The sequence below is a fragment of the Myripristis murdjan genome, chromosome 16 (assembly GCF_902150065.1).
Source record: "Myripristis murdjan chromosome 16, fMyrMur1.1, whole genome shotgun sequence".
Classification (NCBI taxonomy): Eukaryota; Metazoa; Chordata; class Actinopteri; order Holocentriformes; family Holocentridae; genus Myripristis; species Myripristis murdjan.
Window position 1 is genome coordinate 8,763,076 of NC_043995.1, and position 23,138 is coordinate 8,786,213.

The following is a 23,138-nucleotide window of genomic DNA, read 5'->3' on the forward strand; positions in this document are numbered from 1 at the left end:
ATATTTGTAAATACTTGAAAAAAGTATCTGTACTTACATGAAATTCATTCAAAATTTGGATGTACTTGCAAATATTGATGTTATCAACAACTCATTAAGAAAAAAAAATCACACTTTGTTAGCATTGGACTATTGAACTAAAGTGACACCAGAGTTACCACACTGATAAAAACTTCATTAAAAGTTTATTCTAAGTACAAATAAAGTGTTATTAAATCTCATGTAGAACTTATTCTCGCTAAAAACAACAATAAACTAGCAACTACGCTAACTACTTGTGTTATGCTAAGCTAACTACATTAGCCATTAGCTGCAACACACCGCGCCATTTTTAAAATTTCCATTGCTTGAAAACTATTGTGTCCATTTTGCCAGAAGTTAACACTGGTGTAACATTTGTATTATTATGTAATGAATTCCGTTCATATTGACAATATTTCCACAATATTGATAACCAGAGCCCATACTGACCAAAGTAGTGCGACCGTTGCTAGGCTGTTCCTGAAATTTGCAACAATAGTGCAGGCAGAAGTTTATTTTCAGAGCATATCTCTCCCTAAACGAATTAACTCTCTCTTTTAACTGTCAAGTGGTCTCGGTATAAGCAATGCACTCTGAAGTGTCCTGATACACAGAACATAGGAGCAAGGCAGAAGCACTGCATTATTGTTTACTTGTTGGATATGATTTAGTATAGAGCATTTCTGTACTGTGAGAGGGGAGGAAAGAAATTTTAGTTTTCAACATTCATTTACTATTCTGACCAGTTCTGTATGAAATATTATCAAAAAAACAGTGTTTCCTCACTTTCGCAGGGACCTTTTGGACCCCTTCAAGCAGCCCGGAAAGTTCTGCGACCCCTCTTTGGCTGTAACTGATACAGACTGCTTCTGGCCCTAAGGCAAATCCCAGCTCTACAGCGAGAAAAAAGGCTTTACCCTGAAGCAAAACACAAAACAGGAGCCCCCGAAACACAAAACGAGAACAGCAGAACAGACCTGAGGAGCACAAGCCTCCCTCTAAACTAATAAGCCTGACTTAAAGAGGCTCAGCCCACGGCCAAGTGTTAAATGTGAGGGAAAGGTGCTCCCAGACTCATCTAAAATTACCCATGCACAAAACTGGAGAGCGCAGCAGAGTGCGACTCGACTCAACACAACAACATCCTGTGGCCATGAGCTACCTGCAGGAATCTCCCAGCTCCAGTCTGGATGATAACAGGCTCGACAAGACTGCAGATTCCTAACTCTAACACGGTGCTCACCTTCTGCATCTCATGCATTTTCACTGATTCTGAAACGTACTTTTGTGGATTCCTGGATATATTTAAACCAGTGTGAAGTGACCCACTCTAACCACAAACCATCACCAGAAGAGAAACTGAGGGTGCGAGCGAGAGAGCGTAAATAGAGACACTAGGTAACCTGAATGAGAGAATATTAGGGAGAGAGAGAGAGAGAGAGAGAGAGAGAGAGAGAGAGAGAGAGAGAGAGAGAGAGAGAGAGAATCCTGTTAAACCATGCTGGATCAGATCTGTAGCCCCAGGCCCCTGCTTCAGATATGGAGACTCGCCCCAGTGTTTTTCTCTAAAATACAATCTAGGTGGGAAAGAGAAAGTGAGGAGTGAAACTGTGAGTGTGTGCAAAGCCACGAGGAGCAATCTGTTTCAAATTAAACCAGAATCAAGAGGAGGATCAGAATGTACTTTTTAACTTTTTTTTTTTTTTTTTTTTTTTTTTTTTGCAAGCAAGCAAGCAACTACGTTTTTGCATGTGAATGCAATTACCTGCATAAATTTTACTCGTCTGTGTGTGTATGTCAGTGCATCTGTGTGCACTCCCTACCTGGGGATGGTCGCCAGGTAGGCAATGAGCCTGCGCAGGTCCTCAGGTCGTATTCTGTCATGGTTGCTCCGTGCTGGGAAGGTGAGGACGGGACCTCCACGTCTGTCTCTGCCACCTTTGAGTAGAGAACAAACATCCCCATGAGAGTGGTAAAGTCACAACAAATATGGCAAATCCAATAAAAGACTTGTATATTTAGTCGTACCCCCAGCATGGCTAAGAATACCACTATATATATATTTCTTGGACGTTGGTGGTGGTGTCTAATTTTGTAGCTTAGGGTCCTCTCTTTGTCTTAACTCGTGCAAAATAAACCTTGTCAAGATACAGGGGAAACAAAGAGAGCTGACGTACGCAACAGTCAAGACAGGAAGGTGTTCATATAATATTTATTCTTTATACATTCAATTCATCCTTTATTTTTCCATCTTTTTTCCCCATCCCTCTCAGGTGTCTTGCTTTCCCTCTTCAGGTAATCCTGTATATTTATGTGCTGATAAACTAAAACAATCCAAACACTGCTTCTGGCCTGCATAAATAGAGGTTTTTCTGCACCTCGTCTGTCAACAAATCTCTTAAATTAAAATTGAAGGAAAGTGTAGCTTTTCTAACCTGTTCTGTGTGTTGTTTTTGAGGGACATGGGAGTACAGAGAGCACACTACTACAAAAGCTTGACTGTGGGAGACTGCTGCGATAACAACAGCTGATTTCTGTGGGTACAGTCACTGACGGTGGGATATGTCAGCAGTTAGTCGAGACTGTACTGAGCAAAAGTGAGGAGTTCCTATAATCATGCTTTGTCAGAAATAACAGTCACAGCCATGGTCGTGGCCTGTTGACACTGAGGACTTAAAAGTCAAATTAATGTTATTTATTTATATCTTTTTTTAAACGTGAAAATCATTGAAGGCAAACCCCTCATTTACAGTTATGTCGAACAGAAATAATAAAGAAAAAGAACAATCAAAACTAACACTAAGTACAATTCATAAAAAATATAACATCCAAATCAACTATTCTTGTACAAATGGGAGTTAAAAGGTTTAAGATCATGGATTTAAAATGACCAAGAGTTACCAAGAAATTATTTTTTAAAGTGCTTTGTAACTGAGTTAGGAAGGTGGAAGATGCAAAGAAGCCAAAAGCTGATCTTCCAAGCTTGAGGGACATGGAGCATAAGCCAGTCATTAGACCTGGTGTAATGGGGTCCAGTGGACCGGACTAGCAGGGAAGAAAGATATGCAGGCAGCATTTCAATAAGGACCTTGTACATAAATAAATACATATGCAAATTACAAGCATGACGAGTCACAAGTGGTGTTTTAAAGGGCACTGAGATCACTTGAGAGGCCCAAAAACATTTCCAAAACAATGCCAACCTTGGCATGAAAAAAAAAATCATATTATAATGAAAGGGCAAATTCAACTCTAAAATTGCCATGTTGTGTTGTTTGAAGTGTAGTTTATCGATATTTTTAGGGACACTTTGAACAATGAAGACTGCACCAGTACAAACCTTGTCTTTTAACTAACTGTTCCATTTTTTTTTCTAGATCATTTTCCTGAAATCAGTTACTATTGTTAAAGAAGACACTATTTTATTGAGTTTTTGAGTGTGATGAAGGAAAGTGCTTTACTGGCTGGGCTTTGTGTGGTTAAAAGATGCAGTGGTTAAGGGCGGAGGGTTTTCACCAGTACTTGACTAACTAATACTCCAGAATTTGATTATTTCATGACAATTACACATTTCCAATGGTCTTTAATGGGATTTAACAGAAATTTAACAGTTTGCGGGTGATTATTTCAGATGTGGTACGCCAGTTTTTCCACAATAATTTGCTAATGAAAGTGCATGTATTTTCAACTATTCCTGCCTCCCTCTTTCCTTCCCAATAAAATTGGCATTATAAATGCCAATCTGTCTGCACTGGACTAAAAATACACCAGTTTCCCAAGACAGCTTGCCCATTTCACTTCACAACCATAATGCAGACATTTCCTATGTCTCTGCAACATGCAAATATAGTTCTTAACGTCTTCACTTTTCCTATGAAGTTCTGGAAAAGCATAGTCTCATTTCTTCTGAAATAGTACTTTCTCCAATATATTGTGGATGTCAGCTTATGTCTAAATGTTATATCTGTGATGCCGCCCAGAGATTACAACTGGGAGAATTATCATTTTTGTCAAAATGATGCCCAAACTGACAATCTGTGACATTTAGGGGGATGTGCAGTAAGGGCTGCCATTTGAAACTGTCATTTCGATAAAACACATGAGCCACAAGAGCCACCAAATGTTATTACAGCATCCATTTTGTTATTATTTCTAATTAAACTGTGAGTGCGACTTTTGAACTCTTGAAAGCCCTTTGCAGTTACAATCGCATGACTGTTATTCATACTGAACAACGCAGTGGCTCATGCAGAAGTGCTTGATAACCTCAGGACAAGGGCTAATGGGAAAATCACTCAACGTTTCACAGTTCCCCAAAACTCGACTTAACACAGTGTACCAGGTCTCTGCAAGACACTGCATGTGAAAGTACAGTAGATCTTTCAAACAAAACAGAGACAGAGAGAAGAGTCTGAAATCTTAAGAGGCTTATCTAAAACTAAGACTCATTCCAGCTCATTGAAAAATGAGTTGAAATGACTTTCTACTTTTTTAACATTTATCTGACAAACATTTCATCTCAAAAAGAGCTGCCTAATTATCTTGCCTTGTCACAGTCCAATTCAAAGTGATTGGTTGGCTTTTTTTTTTGTTTTTGTTTTGTTTGTTTTTTTGTTTTGTTTTGTTTTGTTTTGTTTTTTGCAGCTGACACAACTTGGCTATAGAGTTGTGAAGTGGGCAGGGTTTATTTTGAAATAAAAATCCAATTTATTTTCCTAAATGCAATGTTACATGATGGCCCGTGAACATTTCCAACAGATGGATGGGCATGAAAGTGTCCCAGCTGAATCAACTGAGCTGCATAGCTTTGAACTTATATTTTATTATACTAAACTTAATTTTTCAATTATTTTAGCAAGTATGGTGCAGTATCATTTTCCTGATTTACGACAACTGATCTGGGATACTATATAATATGTTGAATATATCTGAATATATTTCATGGCTTTAGCTGACACAGCACTTGGGGAACTATAGAGAACTTGCAGCTCCACCCACGTTGCAATTCTATTATTATTCTATTCAAATATATTCTATTACTGTTATTACTTTTCTCCATAAAATATGTGAAGCATTATGTATCATATGATAACCAGCTAATCATGTCATGTTAAACAGTGTGGTCACCTGCAACTCCATACACAACTCTATAATTTATGTGTGTGTCCTGTTTGGGGTTTCCGTGAACATACAAGTTTCAACAGTATGCATCACAGAGCTAGTCACTCTTTTTGGGAGGCCATAAATGTATTTATTTTTGTCCATCCATGGAGATTTGGGTTGGAAACCTCCAAACATCAGATATACAGTAAATATCAAATGTTTGAGCTTTGGAATACACTTATGAGGACGTCTGATCAGACTCACTAAAAGATATTTAATTGGGCCATTTCCCATGACCATCCTTTGGCTAACAAGTTGAAATCTTCATTCTATTTAAATGCTTTGTCACTCATTTTCCAGAACAGGCGACTTTAGGAGCAAAATGTTTCTCATGTATAAAGAAAAATGGTCTGTCGATAAATGGTATAAACCAAAATTAGGAACGTATTGTCTCATAAAGAACAGCTTCAGTGTATAACCTTATGTGAAGTGTAATTTAAACAACGTGTGTACCGTCACGTTCAGGAACATTACCATTAGTCACAGAGGCCGGCAGGTTTACTGCCACTCCAGAGGAGGACAGACTGTTTGTTGTGTGAGCAGCAGGTGAAACTGAGAATGAGGTTTTTCTTTTTTACTGTCCTGCCTAAGAGGAAGGGAGGTACTTTCTAATAAAATATCCTCTATTTATGCTGATTTCTTTTGGCTGGATGACTGTGAAGCACTTGAGTTGTGCTTCAGGAAAGCACATTTTAATTGCCAAACTAGGAAGAGAAGGCAGAATATTTTGTTTAAGACCAAGCTGTATAACTCTGTGTAATTTTGTAATGAAATGAAATGTCTGACCACTGACATTGTACTTTTGGTGTCTTGTAAAGGAGTTGGGCACGACATGAAAATAGTGTATTATATCATATCATTTAATATTGTATCGTATAATATCATGGTACAGCATAGCATATACAAGTGAATATCTGACCTGAGAGAAAGGCAACCTTTTCCTTGAGGATGGGAAGCACATCAATGGCCTTCATATCCTCATTGCGATGAAACCCTGTAACACAGAGAGACAGACAGACAGCGAGGTCAGCCAGACAGAGGATCAAAATCCTGAATGACGGATATGCAGACAAAAGAACAGAAAGACAAGTCCACAAAGCAGAGCGCTGAAAAAAAGACAGACCACTCTCAGTCTTTGACAGCAGAGAGTTTTTCACCGTGAAGTTTTCAATTTCACACCAACCCGGCCGGCAGGATACAGCAGTAACATGTTTACTAAGCACTGAATTGATTGTCACTTGAATGTTGGCTGATAATGTGTCATGTTAAAACGGCCCAACATGCTATTCAACATGTTCTTATCCAGATGAACTCTTCAGTCATTAACAGGCCCTGTGATAAACAGACTGCATGTCTGTAATCTCCCTACACAGATGTCCACGACATAAAATCAAAGTGAGAGCAAGCAATTTTTTCCGGGTTTTGGAGCTTAATCAAACATAGCATAATTTGAAGGCTGTAAGTGTGTAGAGCCAGAAATACAGAGAGACAAAGCAATCCAATTTGTTTGCTTGACATAAAACTCGCTCAGCCTTTCATCAGAGCCAAATAACTTGAACAAAAGGAGATCTGTGATCATGAGAACGAGCATATACTATTTAGGACAATGTGGCAGATTGGTAAATACCCATGGTAAACACCATTCCTCTCACATGCATATGGCACTATAAGACCAAACGGATGCTTTATGCTGTGTAATTAAGCAGAAACCTATCAAATTAGGGTTCTCTAGCATCATCTCGCCTGGTCTGTTATGGTATGATCTTCCAATGTCAACTCCTTCCCCCAGCCTCCTCAACAGATGGCACATGGTTAAATCCAGGGTAACAAGATGGAGCAACACAAACACACACACACACACACACACACAGGCACATATACATACACACTTTTATCTCTTCAGTGTGTCACAGCAGTCGGTCATGAAGACAGCCAAATAGGCTTGTTTGACATGATCCACTGTGCAGAGTATCAGCGCTGTTACAATGGCAACGACTTTCTGTGCTGCAAAGCTGTAATGTCAGTGAACAATATATATTAGGCATGTAATTGGAGGTGCATTTAGGAGATGTATTTAGCCGGTGATGTCACCAGATATCCCTCGTTAGCATCTGCCGGTCGGGCTCTAAGTTCATTTATTTCTCACCCACACACACAACTCTACTGCTGGTAAACAGAAAAATGAATCACTTTAGTTCTATTATTTTAAAGTTTTGCTATGAGTTATGCAGATGATCCTATTTACAGTTTTACATTGCAGGTAAATTGTGGTTCATGTGTGCTTGGTAGGAATCATTTGCAGATAAGCTTTTATTGACACAAGTTTGCCTCTACTTGCTTGATAATCCTAACCACATTACTGATGATTTCTAGAAAATCTCTTGTGTCTGAATGTAGTCATGAGGTATTTGGCCAAGATATGATATGACTGTTGGAACTTGCGTACCCAAAATGCTAGTCATGTCTCTCAAGCAACTAAAATAAGTGGCATTAAAATATGCTTCTGGCTGCAGCTGAGGGACAACATGGATTTCTATGAGTACAGAGGTGATGCAGCCACATCCCAGTAAATCCTACTCCAGTAAAATCAGATGGGAGTAAAGTCAGAGGGGAAGAGAAGAGAAGAGAAGAGAAGAGAAGAGAAGAGAAGAGAAGAGAAGAGAAGAGAAGAGAAGAGAAGAGAAGAGAAGAGAAGAGAAGAGCAGAGGAGAGGAGAGGAGAGCAGAGAAGAGAAGAGACTGCAGGTGAAGTCACATATTGAATATGTATGGGAGTTGTTTTCACAAACTGAATTTTGGAGGTTCATAAACTTGGAGAATACATTAAAGCACTCACTCACTCACTCTCTCCCCAGTTAGATACCTGTGTGAATGCTGATGTCGCTCTTAAAAAAGAATAAGACATGGAATGAGAATAGATTCGGCGGGAGGGGAAAATGACACAAAAAGATGAGAAATATTGGAGTTACTGCAGATGAAGGCGCATTCATAGACTGGGGAGTTTTGTTTTGGTAAACAGAGCTGAGAGGTCAAAAGGGGAGAAAACTACTGTAGAGGAAAGACGCTTACAGCTTTGCATAAACACTGCGCTGCTTTGACAGTCATAACATAAACATTTAATCACGTTGACGACGAATGGAAATGAGCTAATTAGACAGAGGCTAGAGTTCTGAGTGCTGAATCATGCACGCACGCACACACAAACACACACACACACACACACACATATACATACACACTGAATGCTCAAAAAAAAAAAAAAAAGTCATAAGCCGAAATTCATTACAAACTCCACTAGAACCACAATCCCCAGTGCCAATCAGCGATTACTCAAAGTTGACTAGTCACTCTGAGCTGTTCAACACAAAATGGGAATATTTTGTCAAGCCACAGCTCGATAGCAGCGTGGGGTGCAATAGCGTGCTCCTGCCGAAATGAAGACATTTTTCAAAAAGATCATCAAAAAAGCTGCAACTGTTTCTTCAGAAAAGACTCCAGGAGAATTATTACATTTCAGCAGATCTGAAGAGAAAGTGAACGAGATGACAAAAACTTAAGACAGAGACCGATAGAAAGACAGTTGACAGTGAGACTGATATACAAAGAGACAGAGACAGCAATGGAGAGCAGGACAAGGACAGGCAGGTGATGCTGAATCATTGCGAGAAAATTAATCAGGTATCATTTTGGTAATCATTTCTGTCATTTGTCTTGTAAAAATAAAAACATTTGCAGGTTACAGCTTCACAAATACTAGCAAGCGAATAAAGATTCGCTTGCCTGCTGCTGCTTATTAAAACCTTTGGATCTTTTAGGGTGCAGGTCAGACTAGGGAAGCAATCTGAAGACATCACTTTGGGCTCAGCTAACTTGTGATGGTCATTATTTTTGACATTTGATAAACAAAATGATCAATCAGTTCGGATTAATTTGACAGTGAAAATAACTGGGTGGAGCTTGATCTTACACAGTGTTATGGTATAAAAAGACAAGAACAGAGACAAAGAAACAGACAGACTCAGATCTGGACAGCGAGACAGATAATAATCATCCAGGCATAGAGGCAGGGACAAGGACAGACAGAATTACAGCGTGCAACGAGACAGAGACAGATAATAATATAGGTGGAGGAGACCACAGAAAGGCAGAGAGACAGCTAAATAACTGCTACAGCTTTTAATGGCCGCTATAATATCGATTTCATCCAAGGACTGAAGGAGTCAGCAGGCCTGAATGACCATCACAGCACATTAGCTCATTGTAGGAAATGGCCTGACTGGACGCAGGCTGACTCAAGGATAATGTCACCACCAGCTGAGACGAGATGAGACGGAGGTAGCAATAACGGTTTCATACAAGAAGAGAGAAGACTCCATTGCTGCCCGCGCACTCTCTTTTTTTTATTATCTCTCTTTCCACTTCTGTCTGTCATTTTCTCTTTATAACTTGCTGTTCCTGTTTCTTCTCAGCCAGCCTCTCTCACTCTCACTTACACAAACACAAAGTGTGCGTGCATGACAGTAATGAAAAAGACAGTTAAGAGGTCAACAGAGCTGGAGACATTTCCTATCATTTCCTATCGGTCGCTGCTGTAAAGCCTCACCCAAAACATTATGTGTGTGTGTGTGTGTTTGCGTGTGGGTCAAACATCAGCAGCACAGGGTCCGGGCAGAAAGAAACGTTAGTCCTACCGTGTGTGTGTGTGTGTGTGGGTGTTTCCTGTGAAGTGTGCCCAGACACATTCCTCAGTGTGGTGGTTTATGTAAGATACTGGCTGTGGCAAACAGCCAACACTGACCTCTAACAGCCCCGCGAGAGCTGCAGTTGTCCGGCTTATGAGCGCTGCAGCAGGCCCAGCTCCTCTGCTGGAGAGCTGGGCCTGCCTGCACTGTGTGTGTGAAGAGCACAGATAGGAGCAGATGCGGCTGTCACAGAGGTGCTGTTACTTACACTGCTGCAATGCAGGATTTGGAGGACTGCTATCATGCAGTGCTACACCTGATCAAAATTCCACATAAAGCATAATATGATCACCACTAGAACTGAAGTATAAGCAGTAGACGGGATTACTGTACACTGAGGCAAACTGTTTGGGGAATCATTTCATAGAAAATCACTTGGATTATGAGAGAAAACCTGCTACCATAAGAATGGAAACGGGAACTGAAACATACCAAGAAGAATTTTTCAGCGAAAACATACTGCATGCATACTGGCTGTCAGTGTCTCTAGCAGCTGGAGCTCCATAAACAACCAAAAACTGTTTTCATGTTTCAAGTACACCTTTGATAAATGAAGACCCAGATCAAGTTCATTTATCTTCATTTTTATTCTTTTTTTAAGAATCAGATGAAGCTAGTTTACATGGTCACGTTGCTATAGTAATGCTGCTAACCAAAAAGCGCCACCTCAGGCTTTGTTTACAAGATGATGATTAATAATATTAAGAAACTGGAATTCCATGTTGATTATTTTTGGCGTCAGCAGAGTGAATCCAAATGGAGTGTTACAGATGCACATTTAGAGGCTTTTAATATGATATTGCTGATCAAGATGCTGCAGTCCTCACTTTCAAAGTGTGTGGAATATCATTTCTGTTTCAGTTTGACAGTTTTTCTGCAGTTTATTATATGTACATAAGTTTTTTTTCTACTTGGAGTACTTGCAACAAGGCATTCTGTGCTTTCCCTGACAAAATATACAACTTTATAACAAAATTTTATAGGCTGGACTGGAAACATAGCACATGCAATGTTTTACAGCCTTAAATTATCATGTTGCCCTGCAGAGAGATGCCTCTTTTGTCACCCCCTGCCGGTAGAAAAGCCAGCTGGCTTCAAAAACAAGCATAGCCGCTTCTAGCTCTTACATGATTTATATGATGATCACACATAAGCGTAGGCAGCACAAATAGACAGCTGCTGGTGAGGAGAAAGTTGCTGCTTGGGTAGGACGGCCCATTACTTTTGATGGCAACAGAACATATACAACATATCACCTGAACCACCAAACAACTATCGGTACTTTACTATTTTTACTCATGTTTATATGCAGCAATAGCCCATGCACCATCCCAGGAAAAATGCATTCCCCTGCGCACTGTGATTTGTAAAATCCCATCATCACCTCTTGCTGCACACACTGCCGTAACACAAAGGCGCTCACACACAACAATCTCTTCCCTTCACTACACACAACCCCTCATTTACAAGGCTGTCGAGCATGAAATAAAGCTTTTCAATCACACTCTGCTTGTTCATAACACACTCATGATGAGAGCAATTCATTTTACTGGCATTCTGCAGCCAGTCCTATGTAAAGTGAGACAAAATCTGCAGCGTTTGTTGAAGAAATAAGACATTTCCAGTAGATTTTCTATGTAATTATTAGTAGGCCTGTTTTTAAATCCGCAATTTACAGAAGGAAAATTTATAAGAGAGGAGCTTATACAAGGTCAGTGATTAGTGAACGTCTTTTCATTGCTTCATGTGGCACAGCTGTTCTTATATGTGTAAAATAACAGGGAAGACAAGGTGCTCGCTGTGACACGACAAGATCAACTGCTCACATGACAGGTAGTGTATCATACAGACACAAGCAATTCAGCAGTGGTGGTGCTCCTCTGTCATGCATGGCGCATACATGCACATGCAGACACACATGCACACACACACAAACATACAGATGATGATATAGGGCAATGATGGGTTGTGGTCATGACAATATGCATCTGAGCTATGTGTGTAGCTTAAGCTGTAGGCGTAGCGCGGCTATTTGTCATGGACACTGTCAGTGGTAATTTGCATTGCCACTAGTAATCCAAGCGATAAAAAATATATTCACAGATTTTCATTTTTGGCTCTTTCCACAAGGACCTTTTGATACGATTCATGATACATGGGTCATGATACGATCTGTATCACAATACACTATAATACTCTGCAGGATTGACTGCAAATGTATAAAATATATATCAGCTGACAAACTGACTCAAAACAATTCATTCAAAATTCCAATTCCAATTCATTAAAACAGAATTAGCACAAAGCACTCACTTAACACAGAAATGTAGATACCTTAACATCTTGGGAATGTGGAGGGGCTAATGCAGAATTGCAACACTCAGCTGAAACCTTTTTCTTTTTTTCGTTCTTTTTTTTTTTTTTTTTTTGCACAGCTATACTGGCAAAACTTCCACAGTCACAGAAAACATTACACTTGCAGGCAGAACAGTATGCAACCCTGCATTTTCATGCCTATGTGAAACTTCAGGAAGAAGGATTTTGGTTTCCTTGCAGTGGAGAGGAGCGACTTCTGTTGCTCTACATGGATTTAGCGAGCAAACACAGGCAGAGGCAGAGGGAGAGACAGCGAGGAGAGACAGATTTACTCTCTGCAACCCTCTGTCTTTAAATCTCTGCAACATTTGTGCCCCAAATCCTTAAATTTACATCGCTGTGCAGCAGGAGCAGTACAACGGGACATGGCACAGAAAGTGTGCCAATCCCTTTCCTTTCACCCTCCTTAACCCCAGGCTGGAAATACTCACATGCTGGTCTGTATACGCTACTTCAACAGACTGTCTTGGTGCACAGTGCAGATCTTTCACACCACAGACTGAAATCATCCTCCAACACTGTTTTTCAAACCATGAGTTCAGATCCAAACTAGGTTGCAGCCTTGTTTCCTGTGAATTTTAATGAGTCCTTGATGGGGACTAACTGTACTCACTTTGGGTCCCAGACTGAGAAAGTTTATGAACTCCTGGGCAACAGCATAACAGAGCTTAATACCACAGATACCAATTTCTTTGCCTGCAAGTCTCATAACCCCAACTTGTAACCCCAAAATGAACACAACTAAATATTCGTGTAGCCCAGTGTGCAGCGCTTCTGAACAGATTGTCTCTGTGTACAGTGCCAATCCTTTTGCTTCCAATCTTTCAGACCACAGGCTAGACTGTACATGGTGCATCTGCACAGCTTGGCACAGTGCACAGTGCCAATCCTCTGCCTCATAACCTCATAACCTCAAACTCAGAGCAATTACAAGCAAAGCTGTACGTGTAGTACAGCAGGACAGAGCAGGCACGCTACACCATACTATACAATTGCAACAGTACAATTCCCCTGGCTCATGTCCTGACCGCCTCAGCACGAGCCTGATAACACATATTTCAAATGCCAGTGTGGATCACTGTGGGAGGATCAGAAGATTCAGAGCAGTAGGCTATAAAGTGTCACTCTGACAGTCACTGTGCAATGCCTCTCCACCAGTGCAACTGTGCAGCCAGCGTCAACAATATCTTGTGTAGTACAAACGCAACAAATGCACTGTCACCATCTATTTGTTTTTGTGCTACACCTAACACTCAGCAAATAAATGGAAATAACCCTTCCTACATTTTACTGTCTGCTGTATACTGCAATTTACAGTGCAAGGGACAGTGTGGATTTCAGAAGACTCTCATTTGCTTCAGTTCTTGCCAAGGCTCCATGATGTGAACCTCACAATGTGTTTGTGTGAAAACAGGGACCTGGGAAGCATTCATCACTCCGAGCAGCCTGGTTTGGCTCAGTTTGGGCTGACTTGGTCTGACTTAGCATGTGCAGAGCTTTGGGAGCCGCACGGACACAGAGGAAGTATGGGAGTTTACATCTATGTGTGCACATGTGAGAACGGGGTGGGCGTCTCTGGATTAGTTTCAGCACCCATGTGCATGTGGGTTTGAGTGCATGTAATTCAGTGTGGGTGTGTGTTTATGTGCATATGACATCATGTCTGTACAGTATGCTTACATATCTCTTCATGCTTTGTGTATTTATTACTTTGTGTGCTTTGTATGTGCATGTGTGTGGGAGAGAGAGAGAGAGAGAGAGAGGAGAGAGAGAGAGAGAGAGAGAGAGAGAGAGAAAGAGAGAGAGAGAGAGAGAGAGAGAGAGAGAGAGAGAGAGAGAGAGAGAGAGAGAGAGAGAGACCTGTTTTGACCTGTGTTTCACTGTGCAGCACAGTTACTGACACCCTTTGCGGGGCTCTAAGAATAGTGTTCCCACTGAGATAGGGATGTGCCACTTTTCTCAGCTTTTTTTGGGGAAACTAAATGGGCACCAGGCAGAAAGCAGGGCACAGGCTGCGGTACATACTACAGGGTATTCACTTCAACAACACCAGATCAATAATTTACTCCGAGGCCATCCGTGTCCTCCAGGAAACTTCCAAGCGGTCAGCTTTTCAGAAGTCGCAAAAGAACTTTAATTGCCAAAGCAACATCCATGTCACCTGCATGCCTGGTGCAATAATCTTGATAAAAGGCAAAAGTAGTACTACTTTAACAAATCTTTAGACTCTTACTCAAACCTTGACCCACAGACGAACACAGCTGACTGCCCCTGGGTTCTAAATATGTGCATCCTATGTTGTGTGTATGTTGCATGTTGATCTACAACAGGGTTTCACTTTGGGGACTCTAAAAAGAGGTGCAGCCAACTACTCTTTGACTAAGGGATGTTTTGCCTACATTCACAAACTACACTACCTACTCAGAATAGTGTATTTGTTGTGGTTTGATGATATGTGTACTTCTGTTCCTCCTCAGCCTGCTAATGCACAGGGATATCAGCTGGTGATTGGCCTGCATGTCCAAGGGTTGACAAATATGAATATTTAACCCCCTGCTGGTCTGTAGGATGTGTTACAGGAAGGTTGTTTGTCATTTCCCCTGTGTGACAACCCCAACTAGAATAACAGCAAGCTAGTGCTGCTCCTGTGCAACTGAGTGATGTATATATAAACATCGAAGAACCCTCTCTCTCTCTCTTGGCCTGTCTCTCCATATTGTTTACCTTCTCTCAATTTATCGGTCTCTCTCTTTCAGACACTGCACACTCTCTTTCTCTCTGTCTCTGTCTCTCTCTCTCTCCCTCTCTCTCTCTCAGACAGAAAGCCACTTCAAACAGGCTGTACTAGGAGCTCTGTGACCTTCAGCCAGCGTTGGCAGGGGGCCTGGAGATTGTGGTGAGCTCATCTTTCATCGGGTTTCTTGTATTGTTGTTACAGTGTGGCTTACAGCAAAAATAACACTTAACTCCCACCACAACCCCTCGACCTGGATATAACCCCTAAGCACAGAGAAATGTGTATGAATAAGTCATGACACAAGGGAAAGTAGGAAACAAAACATCTCACAGTTGAGCCTGTGTCCAAACTGCAGCTGTAGTGTGGTGCCCTCAGATAAAACTCTGCCATCCCAGTACTGAAGGCGGTTTTTTTCTAAAGTTTCATTGATTGTTAAGACTAATAGTATATGACAGTATGTGAAAACATTTGCTTTATATGAATTACCTTTGCGATGTTATGGAGATGGCTTGCAACTGGAGAGTGAGGTCGAAGGGATGGAACTGATGGGAAAGTGAATGTGCCGCACTTTCCACTCAGCACCTGCTGTCAAGGTGCTTATGGACATGGTGCTAAAGTTGAGCTTAATTTCTTTACATTTGAGCAGTCTCAAGGCACCCAAAAACCCACTAGCCAACAGTTCACACTGCTGTGCCAAAGTCAGTAATGAGTGCTTCAACAGCCCTTTGCAGCTACCGTGGGCGCAGAGGTTCATGTAAGCTGAACTTCTCAGAATCTGTTAAGTCTTGGCATCAGCATCGTTTCCATTTCCACTTTATGAAGAACTGTGAAGGGTATGAAATGTGTCATAAATAGACTTTTAAATGCACCTTTTCTTGCAGTTTTCACTGAATACAGTTTGTTGATTGGTGTTGGCTGCCTTTAATGGCTCTACTGTAGTCCTCTATGTCTGTGTTCAGGCCATGGGACATTTTCCATGTGACATCTGTCCTCTGCCTCGCAAGAGTCCTGCTTTTGCAACACACTTTTGCCAAGAGCAAAGCCGAGATCGGGTCAGTGACCTGGGGCTTCAAGTGTGGAGCAGATCGGGTCAAGGTAATTTTTTTTCATTCATGCTGCGCGGGGAAAAAAAGTGATCCACCTCTCAGCCAGTGCTGCAGCTTGAATCCACATTTTCCATTGGAAATAATGACATTTTTGCAAAACGCTTCGCTGAATGAATGCCCAAGAATGACAGTGCATGTTAACAGAAGTGTTGTTAGGTCAGAGCCTGACCAATCAAGACCGACAGCACTAATAGCTCCTCCTTAAGGTTCCTGGTACTCCTGGTACCTGTAACCGTGATGTATCCAATGGAAACACAGCTGTAATTTCCTACAGTCAAAAAGGACTACAAGAGTGTCCGTTATGCTCCTGTGAAGTCTGTTCATGATTTTTGGTATGAGGTTTAGCAATGTATAAGTCAGATTTTCAGCACAGATACATACATTTTTCACAGTAGTAAGTCATTTGGATCTCTGCCTACTGTATGCTCACACTATCCACCTGAGGACGTTCTGGCTCCCTGTCTTGTCAACGAGGGATGCCACTGCTGTGCAGGCCAGGAAAAATCATGGCTTTAGAGCTACTTTGAGACTTTATCAGTGGTTTGTTTATGGTTATACTGATAAAATTACCCAGGATATTGGAATAGCGGAAATCTCACCAGAGCTATGGTGAAATTATATGAACTCATAAAAGAAGATAAACTACAATGGTGAAATAACAGTCCTTGTTTCACTGTAGTGGATATAACCCGTAGCCAGAGAGTTATGAATATAGCATGACAAAACACAGGGAACAGCCATGTGAAAAACAAAACATATCTTCAACTAAGTTGTACAAAACAACAGATGAGCACTGTAAATCACTTACAGGCCGTACACTGCTACAAATGGAAGTCATAGCCTAAATATAATCCAGCGATACGATACAATACAATCCAGTGACTGTATGTGTGAAAAGGCCTATTTGCAGGGCTGTTTCTGAGACCAGGGAAAGGCACAATCAAAGTTGTTTCAATGCTGTATAATGAACTAACTGTGCTCACATCTGCGCTCCCACAATACTGCACAGCCACACAAAACACAGTGCAATGCGCGTGCACGTCTGCCAACAGACACACACACACACACACACACATAAAAACAGAGAGAGGGAGAGAGCCTGAGCCTAGCTTTTACCAAAACCCTGTTGTGTACTACACAAATATGTCTACAAGTGCAGGTATTTCTGAGTGTATTTGTTTTATTTCTACTCCAGTTACTTGTAATAAGCCATGACAGCATTTCAGCACTGTATTTGTGTGTGTGTTTATTATGGTGCCACAGCTGTTCCTCTTCTTCTTTCACACCTCAGTGAGCCTGAATAACAGAATCAACCCTTTCCCCTCGTATTTTTTACTAATCTCCATTCTCTCTTTCTTTTTCACTACTTCTTTCGTCTCGTTATATGTATTTCTCTCTCCTGCACAATCGTTCTCTCTCTCTCTCCCTCTCTCTCTCGGTGTACGAGCCCCCCCTCTGTCGACTCTATTTACTGGTAACATAGTTAATGCTCCCCTAGGCCTCACTATTGACAACCCTCTGTGTCAGCTGCCAGCGTTTAGTGCTGCCTTGTGAATTTCTTCTTTAAGGAGCTTTGTCCACAGTTGTTTTATCAGTTCCAGAGCATGAAATGCTGTGAATCAATGGTATAACATTCAACGCTTTTGACAGGCACAAGCGCTTCCGGGCACAGTCAGTGTCAGGAGGAGAGGAGATATCTGTCTGACTATCAGCCTTTACATTGGAATACTAGTCTCTGATATCAGCATATATATCGGCAGCATATCATCAGCAGATGACCTCCACATGTTCTTCATCTAGCCTGCATTTATATGGCAGAACTGTCAAAACAATTCCTTGTGGAGGAGCATACAACAATGCAGCAGAGAAAATGCAAGTACTGAAAACTTCTACAGTGCCTTCATCTGTACGTAGCAAGGCTGCACTAAGATTTAAAAAGCCTGCATCAAAGTTCGATGGGCTGTGTACAGGATGACTTGTTATTTCTCAGTGCAATGACAAATAGGACAAGATGAAACCACTGTGCACTGATACTTGGGGTTTGACAAGCAACCATCACTCCACCCTTCTCATTATGAATTTGAGAAGGGCATGATGAGGGGAGCAGCAGGGGCAAAAAGGACACCTGTCCCAGCTCAAAATCCCAGCGAGGCCCATAGAGTGATAAAGTAATAGCATGGTCATTTTCACAAGTTCTAACTTAGGCCCATGGCTTTTTTGTCCCAGGCTCTGGGAATGCTTACCTTGAACCTGACTATGCCAGGGCCATGATAAATCCTCACTCAGCCTGCCTTGTTGTGATCTCATTCTGCGGTGCTCTCCTTATGACAAATAGCCCTATTTCTCCTAATCGCCTCAGGGCAGTCATCGCCTCCGACATCTGCATTCATTACCCCTGCAGTCACCAAGTCTTGGTGACTGAGCAAGAAGGGGATCTGGAGAGGAAGAGAGGAATGAAAAAGAGCCCTTCCATTTTTATTTGGAACAATGGCTACAATTTCTTCAAGCTACCTGAGCAGAGTCTAAGCAGGGCCGCTGTAAGTCTTCCTGGAGGCTGAAGCCGAGCTTGACGTCATGGGCTATCCTTGCCAAACAGTTTATCATTCTGTATGAGCACCTTTAGGTCGCACCTGGTCTCAAGGCCCATGGCAGCTGTCCTGATCAACCTGTGTTCAGTAGCTCTGGCACTGAAAACATGATTAACATGGCCTTGGCTGAGCAGGCTTAGAAGGTGTGCAAAGAATATGCTGTTTCAGGGACACTATGTAAATATAACCTCTACCATGGCCTTGTAGACTCTTGTAAGGATTTATTTATTTATTTTACTGTAAATACAACAATTTTGTGCCACAGAAGCTGAGCAGAATGACCCATATGCTGAACCTGAAACAGAACAGAATGTAACATGCTGGACTACTGAAGACCACTATTTGCATATACAACCGAGGTCCATAATGCCCCCTCAAAAGTAGGACTGCTCTGTGACTTAATCAGCCTGTAAATAGCCAGTTACCCATACTACACCATGTTCAGAGGAGAACAAACATAAACATGAGCAGCATGTGTCACAAGCAAGTAGCTTAGTTAAAGTGAAGCTCCTCAAAGAGTTCCACAAGTCAAGGCCAGTCTCTTATTCAGCCATCTAATCACTCACTCAAAGTAATATCCCTGCTCAGCCAGCTGTCATTGACACACTATAGGCATTAGCTATACCGCTAAGCTGCTGGCCTGACAAGCCCAACTGCTAAACTGACAAATCACTAAAGATCACAAGGTCCAAAGGGCTGCTACACTTCCATTGGCATGGGCAGTAAACCACTACCTATATATTATATTGGTATGTCTTATAAGAATAGTGCAAAAGAGATGCAATGGAACCTAAGATTGATAAATCTTGCAAGCATCGAAGATAAATCTAGCACTTTATTTCTGTTTGTTTAAACAATTATTGGATGAAGTATTTGTCAAAATATCTAGATAAGTTTTTAAAACATAATAACTTACTTCTCAGCCACATTTATCTTGATATTGTGATATTCTGTTCCAAAAAATAAAAAAAAATATCCAAACCAAATGATCATGCTATTGTTACTTTTGGCAAACTGCAGTGGCGATTTGGTGAGTTTTCTCAGGGGAGCGTAGGGGGGATTAAGTGTTAAGTTTCCATTACTTTCTTCCTAGAATCTGCAGTTTACAAGAGGGATAATATTAGTAATTTGCATTAAAAAGGGGTTATTCCGTCGTTTCAAAATGTCCCGTCTGAAAAAGTGCACAGTAAAAAGTGTGGCAGATACCATTTTTTCATTAAATCTTTAAGCCGTATTTATTATTGGGACAAAATAATGAAGGATGGGGGCCTGTTTTAATCAAGAGTGTTGAGATAATATACTTTACAGAAAATAAGCAAAACACAAGACTACACTACACAAAACTACACTAAACACAAGACCACACTACAACTGAACATTCACAAAATGTTAGCTGAAACCTCTACATTTAATGTTAGTCCGATTCTTCAAAATTAAAAGTGAATGAAAAAAAGAGAGGTTTCAATCCATAAATAGCAAAATGAATATTCTCTTTTCAAGCGCGGACAAGATATAATTTCAGTGGCACGTTTGAGGTTACTATCATATTGCGTCTTCTATTGGGAATCAAAATACAGAACAAGATGCTGGAGAAACATAAGAGAATAAATCGATGATGGTGACTACTGTACCTGAGAGCCTGATCAGGGTTTTTCCTGCCTGGGCGTACTGCCAGCTGTGGTTGTCCAGCACAGCCATTGTAAACCACAACCAGTGCAAAACCGTTCCAAAACCAAAACCAGTCTACACAAAAGTCTACAGTGGATTTGATCCTATCAGTTCTAGGTTTCTGACTCTGCCATTGTTAAGTGGCAAGTAGGCAGGCAAAACAAGAGCCGAGCCCTATATTGGCCAACGCCCTGCCACCCATTGAGCTGCAGAGAGCCAAAGGCACTGCCAGCTCCTTTTTGCCTTCACCAACTGGCTTTTCTTCTCCCAGTCCCCCCATGTCACAAGCCCCCTCCCCAAAGCAAGATTTAGTAACAAGTGCTGCTTTGCATTAAGCAGTTTCTCCCCTCCCTGTGTGCCCGGCCAGCTACTCACAAGGAAAAAAATGTTAAGCCAACAAAACAGTTGTCGCTGGTGGATTTGCGGGTGAAATAGGCTTTAATGATGATTGGTAGTAATCTTCTCTCTCACTAATACTCAGACCCCGCTGGTCACTGCAAGCATTTGCACTGGGCCACCTAAGGACCAGTGCTGCAAATATTGTGCATCCCTAAATGAATACATTTGTAAGAAATGTATTCATTTAGGGACCTTGGGTTATTACATTCTGGTGTAATAATTTTTTACTGCAAAACATAGATTTCGCAGTAAGAAGCTTTGAGCCAAGCCATCTCACTAAGAACCACACACACTGCAAAAAAAAAGTCAACTCTCAATGCACTGGCATAAATTATCCAAATTTAACTGCATGAATTGAACAAGTGAAACCTGATAACTTATTTAGTTTAAAAAAAAAAAAATACAAAACTAACATTTGGCAAACTAGAGAATTTTTGAGGTAGACCACTAATCAGTCCATTCATTTAAAATGGTACTTAATGGCACGGTAAGGCCCTTTGAGTCAATAAACCTCTAATTGAGTCAACAACTTCATCGTCCCCTTTGCTTCTCTGTCAAACTTCATGGACTCTGTTGATCACTGGCTCTTGTCTCAGTGTGAGTCCCCGAGCAAGAACAAAAGCTTAGTGAGTCATCATGTCTTAGTGTTTCCCCCTTTACTGAAAATGGCTGAATTTCACTCAAATACTCACGCGATGCCACTCCCATAAAACAATCGGAGCCCAAACGGTCTTTTGTACAAACATCTTTTGAACTGTGAAAACACAACAAAGCTCATTGTTCAGGTCCGAGAGAGAAATTAAGCTCCTTTGAAGGAAAAGTCAAGGGGGGGGGGATTACCATTATTTTCTCCAAATCGGGAGCAACGTTGTGATATGATTGAAAATGGGTTGACTGGCTCCAAGGAAAAACTATAAGAAATCATGATCCAGCCTCTAAAAGTCCTCCGATTAACACGAATCACCACAAACTGCAACAAACACAGTAGCACACAGACAGACACACACCAAGTGCAACGTATTTATACTGGAACACACAGATCCCTGACTTGAAAGCGCTTCTGACCCATCCGATCAAATGACGAGAGAAAACAAATCAAATCCACAGAATATATCGCCTTCGTATGATGTTGCCGGACCACCTACCGCCTTTCTTATCGGTCTGACTTGGAGCCACAGTCAGTCGACCCTGTCTCCCCCTGAGAAAGCCCATGTAGAGGACACGAAACAACACTGTGAGACCGGCCATGTTCACAATTCCAAAGTCAACTGAGGTGACACAAAAGAGCCTCTCAGAGCTCCAGAGATCCCATAATGTAACTCCTGAAGAACTTAGTTATCCCGGGTTGATGTGACGATTGACTTTTGGAAAGTGGATCAGATAATATCATATCATATAAACTAGATATACTGTCTACAGTTCAGCTGGTGAGTGTGTTAGTCCCTCCTCTTGCCTGTCCTTGTGTGTCATCTGTGTTCTTATTTGTGTGTGTGTGTGTGTGTGCCAGAGCTGACAGCCTTTCTCTTGTCTGTGAGTGTGACAGAGAAGTCTGTCCTTCTGTCCTGTCTGCCTGTGTGTATGCAGGCGATCCAGGTCGCATATCTGACTGATCCTGCTGGAATAAATAACTGAGAGGAATTGTCACCTCCGAATGAGAGGGAGAGAGAGTGAGGGAGAGAGGGAGTCAGCTGTAAGAGCGGTGTGTATGTGTGTGTGAGTGTGTGTTTGTTTATCAGCTGGCACTGGCTGGTCTTTGCAGCTGTGGATGCCTTGCTGCCACCCTTCTTTATCTGCCAACCTCACAATACGACTGCTGCCAACATCTGTCCTATAATAACCTCTCTCTCTCTCTTTCTCCATCTGAAAAGCTTTCATGTGTGTTTGCATGCACTCACACACACCACACATACGAAGCCATATTCTACTGACATGATCAAGATTTCAGCTCCTTGTTGCCCAACCTCAGTGATCTCTTATTTTCTGTCTGTTGGTGTCTTTCCACTTCCTAAGCTTTGTGCATTTCCCCTTGCATTAAATCAATTCGGAGAGAGAATTTTTACCACAAAAGAAAGAAAAGAAAGGCTTGGCTTGAGGAACTTTTCATATCGAACCTATTAAGAAATTACAAAGAATGACTTAAAAAGCGAATAAATTCTCCAAGGGGAGGTTAAATACTCTTTCCACTAAAGCACACTGACTCTTAGTGGAGCCTCCTTTTTCTGGAAACCAACCGAACATTTGTTTCATGCTTTATGTACTGAACTTTGCTGAAGGATGGAAGAGAAGAGAAGAGAAGAGAAGAGAAGAGAAGAGAAGACCGTGGGAGAGAGCTAGAAAAG

General features: G+C 41.4%; 1 protein-coding gene across 1 annotated transcript in view; it reads right to left on the reverse strand.

Moving 5' to 3' along the window:
* triob (trio Rho guanine nucleotide exchange factor b) overlaps positions 1 to 23,138 on the reverse strand; it is a 145,850-nt gene that overhangs the window by 86,169 nt on the left and 36,543 nt on the right. The window contains exons 3-4 of the mRNA XM_030071844.1: positions 6,104 to 6,178; positions 1,845 to 1,959 (exon numbers count right to left, since the gene is read on the reverse strand). Of these exons, the coding sequence (XP_029927704.1) occupies positions 1,845 to 1,959; positions 6,104 to 6,178 (190 nt within the window). The remainder of the gene's footprint in view (positions 1 to 1,844; positions 1,960 to 6,103; positions 6,179 to 23,138) is intronic.